The sequence below is a fragment of the Tasmannia lanceolata genome, unplaced genomic scaffold (assembly GCF_043159265.1).
Source record: "Tasmannia lanceolata isolate RefF3 unplaced genomic scaffold, GAP_Taslan_0.1 ptg000003l, whole genome shotgun sequence".
Classification (NCBI taxonomy): domain Eukaryota; kingdom Viridiplantae; phylum Streptophyta; class Magnoliopsida; order Canellales; family Winteraceae; genus Tasmannia; species Tasmannia lanceolata.
Genome location: NW_027518680.1, coordinates 25,447,967 through 25,451,932, shown reverse-complemented (window position 1 = coordinate 25,451,932; position 3,966 = coordinate 25,447,967). Strand labels below are relative to the sequence as shown.

The 3,966-nt window shown below is 41.7% G+C and overlaps 1 protein-coding gene across 1 annotated transcript; it reads left to right on the top strand.

Annotated features, from left to right (window-relative positions):
* Nucleotides 1–349: 349 nt before the first annotated feature.
* Nucleotides 350–721, top strand: LOC143868609 (uncharacterized). The gene has a single exon (XM_077376199.1). The coding sequence runs from the start codon at nt 350–352 to the stop codon at nt 719–721; it is 372 nt and encodes a 123-aa protein (XP_077232314.1).
* Nucleotides 722–3,966: the final 3,245 nt, after the last annotated feature.

Sequence of the window (3,966 nt, the reverse complement as noted above, 5' to 3'; positions counted from 1 at the left end):
GCCATTTTCGATGTGGGGAATATACATCATTGGAAAGATAAGTCCGAAGTCTTCAAGTGGACATAAGTATATCTTGGTTGCCATTGATTACTTCACAAAGTGGAAAGAAGCTGCTTCGTATGCGTCATTGACCTCGGCTTCTGTTGCAAAGTTCATCAGATCAAATATCATTTGCAGATACGGAGTACCACATGAGCTGATTTCAGACAATGGGTCCCATTTCAAGAAAGAGGTGGCACATTTGTGTGAGGAGTTTAAAATTAAACATCATAAATCGTCGCCTTATAGACCCCAAACTAAAGGAGCTGTTGAGGCCACCAAGAAAAACATCAAAGTGATTATCAGCAAGATGACAGAGACTTACAAAGATTGGTCAAATAAGCTCCCCTATGCTTTGTGGGCCTACAGGACATCGATCAGATCCTCCACATGTGCAACTCTGTATTCTTTGGTATTTGGAATGGAAGCTGTCTTACATGTTGAATTAAGAATTCCCTTCCTGAGAGTGATGATGGAAGCTGGATTGCCAGAATCAGAATGGGCAAGAGCCAGATACCAAGAGTTGTACATGATTGTTGAAAAGAGGTTGAAAGCGTTGTATCATGTTCAAGGATATCAGTGTCGCGTCGAGAAAGCCTTCAATAAGAAAGTTTGTGATCTTGTTCTGAAATCCATTCGGGCACCGGTATATGATCCCAGCGGTAAATTCAAGCCAAACTGATCAGGTCCATACATTGTTGACAAAGTCCTGCCTGGAAAAGCTGTCAGACTTCTCGATCAAAATGGAGAAAAGCTAACAGAGCCAATAAACCTTGATCAACTCAAGAAATACTATGCTTAAAGCACCAAAAGGCCTTCTTTGGCCGACCAAAACTTAAAACCAACAATCCTTCAAAAAAAATTCCTTGCAAACCTTTTTGAGCTTAAACAAAATCAAACATCATTTTCAAACACCCATAAACCAGGGGCCTTTTTTGCCTTGAACTACGCTCAGCCTGATCCTAACTTCACAGGGGTAATCTGAGATGGCAGTAAAATCAATTTCTACTCAGTTCAATATCGATAGATTTGACGGAAAGGGCAGCTTCACCCTATGGCAGATGAGGGTGAAGGACATCCTAGTTCAACAGGGCTTGGCTAAGGCATTGAAGGAAAACGATGGGAAGCCAGAGAAGATGACAAATGCTGAGTGGGAAGACATAGAGTCGAAGGCGATCAACACGATTCGGCTATGTCTGGAAAATAACGTTATGTTTAACGTTATGGAAGAAGAAGATGCGCCTAAGCTATGGGATAAGAAAAGCTTTATATCTCAAAAAGCTTGTCCAACCGGTTGTATCTGAAGCGACAATTGTATGGGATAAAGATACAGGAAGGCAGGGATCTTCTAGAACACATTACGGTGTTCAACGGGGTTGTGGATCAACTCCACAATGTTGATGAAAAGTTGAAGGAAGAAGACAAGGCCCTTTTACTTCTTATTTCGCTTTCCGATTCATATGACAACCTGGTGACGAATTTATTGTATGGTAAGGATACAATAAAGTTAGAGGAAGTCACGGTGTCGCTCTTATCAAATGAGATGGGAAAGAAACCTCTTCTTGGTGGAAGTGAAGAGCATGGGTTGGTTGTTCATGGTGGGAATCAAAGAGGAAGGTCGTTTGATACGGGATAAGAAAAAGCCAGGTCAAGATCCAGGGTCAGCGGAAAGGGCGTGCAATGTTACCACTGCAAGGAATATGGCAACATCAAGCGGGATTGTCCTAAAAGAGCCGACCAGGTGGACAATGGTGCTACGAATACGACAGTGGCGGTGGCGGTAACGGATGAGCAGAGCGAAGAGTTTGGAGACGTTCTTACAGTCTCCACAAGTAATCACACTTCTCCTCATGATGAGTGGATTTTAGATTCAGGGTGCTCTATTCATGTATGCTCTAGGATGGAATATTTTGATACGTTCTAGGACACAAGGGCAGGTGTAGTGTCCTTGGGTGACGGGTCAACTTGTGATGTCACAGGAGTTGGGACGGTGAAGATCAAGATGTTTGATGGAGTGGTTCGTACTTTGGGTGGTGTGGCGTATGTCCCAAAGATGCTAAGGAATCTAGTGTCTCTTGGCCAGTTGGACTCCAAGGGTTGCAGGTATTCATCTGCGGGTGGAGCCATGAAATCACACGTAGTTGTATGGTTCTGATGAAAGGAGAGAAGTGTGGTGGATTATATTGTTTGGTCGGGGACATGGTAACTAGTGTTCCTAAGATCTCGATGGTTAGTTGGAAACGTAGTGGTAGTGCGTGCACGCGTATGGTCTCTTTCGCAGATGGTGCAGAGATATGTTTCTCGGTTGCAGACGATGGTGAGAGGATGACAGTACCTGCGTTGGGGAGGATTGATCAAGATCCCTCTTCAAGGTTGACTAGGTGAGTCAAGGGGTTGGCAGCTACACATGTTGAAATTCCATGTAGCAACCCGAGAGGGGGTGAATTGGGTTTCTTATCAAATTTTAAGGATTTAAAAACTTTGGTTTGCACTAGTTTTAGTTTGTTTAGAAAATTAAAATTACGATTCAAATGCAAGAGTAAAAAGCTTACCACAAGAGAAGAGGAGAAGAGACAAGATGGTAGACACAAGGATTTTTATAGTGGTTCGGTCTTAACCCAAGACCTACTCCACTTTTCTCAAGTTGCTCTCCTTGAGGATTCCACTATCTTCTCCAATGAACTTAAATACAGCGTTCCTTCCGCCTTGTACAAACTGAGCTTCGCGCTCCAAGGGTCTTCTACGGCGCCCTTTGTTGCTAAATACAAAGAAGAGTTGAAGGTGTATCTTCCTTGCCTCTAGATAGGCTGATTACATGTAAAGCACACTCACTCTCACAAGAAAAAGATGAACAAATGAAAAGCCTAAGGTCTCTCAAGAATAATCTAACGTCAAAGCACAAGAGAAAGAGGGAGAGTGAAAATCTTGAGGAAAATGAGTATTAATGCCTCTGAATGCTCTTAGAATGTTAGGTTAACTCATTAAGTAAGTTCTCAAAGGCCCCAAGGTTCATTTATATAGAGGGAGTCAAGATATAGCCTTTTTAGACTCCCCAACGGTCTTCTCGGAGTCCGCGCTCAGAGCTCCGAGTGGACCGTTGCATGTTTAATTTTTGAACCTGGAACCTTTCTCGGAGCTCCGAGAAGCCTATAACCAGCAGGATTTCCTGTTTTCGGTGCTGATTTTCTTTGGGCTTTTGGAACTCAATCTAAGCATGTTAAATGAAATGTCATGTGGGTCCAAATATGTGAGGACACCATGATCATTCTCTAGCCATTTAAGTTTGATTTTAGGTTGGCTTTAACTCCCTTTTGTGCGTTTGACCTAGACTATACATGATAGGCTATATACGTTCTAAAATAGCTTGGTCTTCAATCTTGTTGGCACTTTGTAGAGGCTTTGACTTGTCTTCAAACGACTTCTTTGATGCTTGAGCCTAGCTTGAGCTTTTGAGTTGATTTACATCCTTGTTGGGCTTGAATTCAACCATGTTCTTGAATGACCTTATCTTGCTTTTGTATTGGTCTCCTCTTGCTTTGATTTGCTATTGTGTTGATGATGCCTTCTCCATGTCTTTGATCTCACATTGAGCTTAAATGATTTTGCCATTTGTTGTACAATCTTGAATGTACAATGCTATGAACATAGTCACTTAGCCAATGGAAATCATTAGCACATAAAAACCTTTTCATAACAAATTGAGTTTGTTAATCATCAAAACATGTCAATGGGAGTACTTGTTGAACCCTTGGGCTAACAATCTCCCCCTTTTTTTATGATGACAAATACAATTTTCGTTAGGGTAGGAGCTCCCCCTTAAGGGATGAATAGAACAATGAATGCTCCCCTAAGAGATTAATTTAATTGAAAATTTAAAGCATTAATTTCAATAATGAGGAATGATAGCAAAATTATGAACAAGGAGCT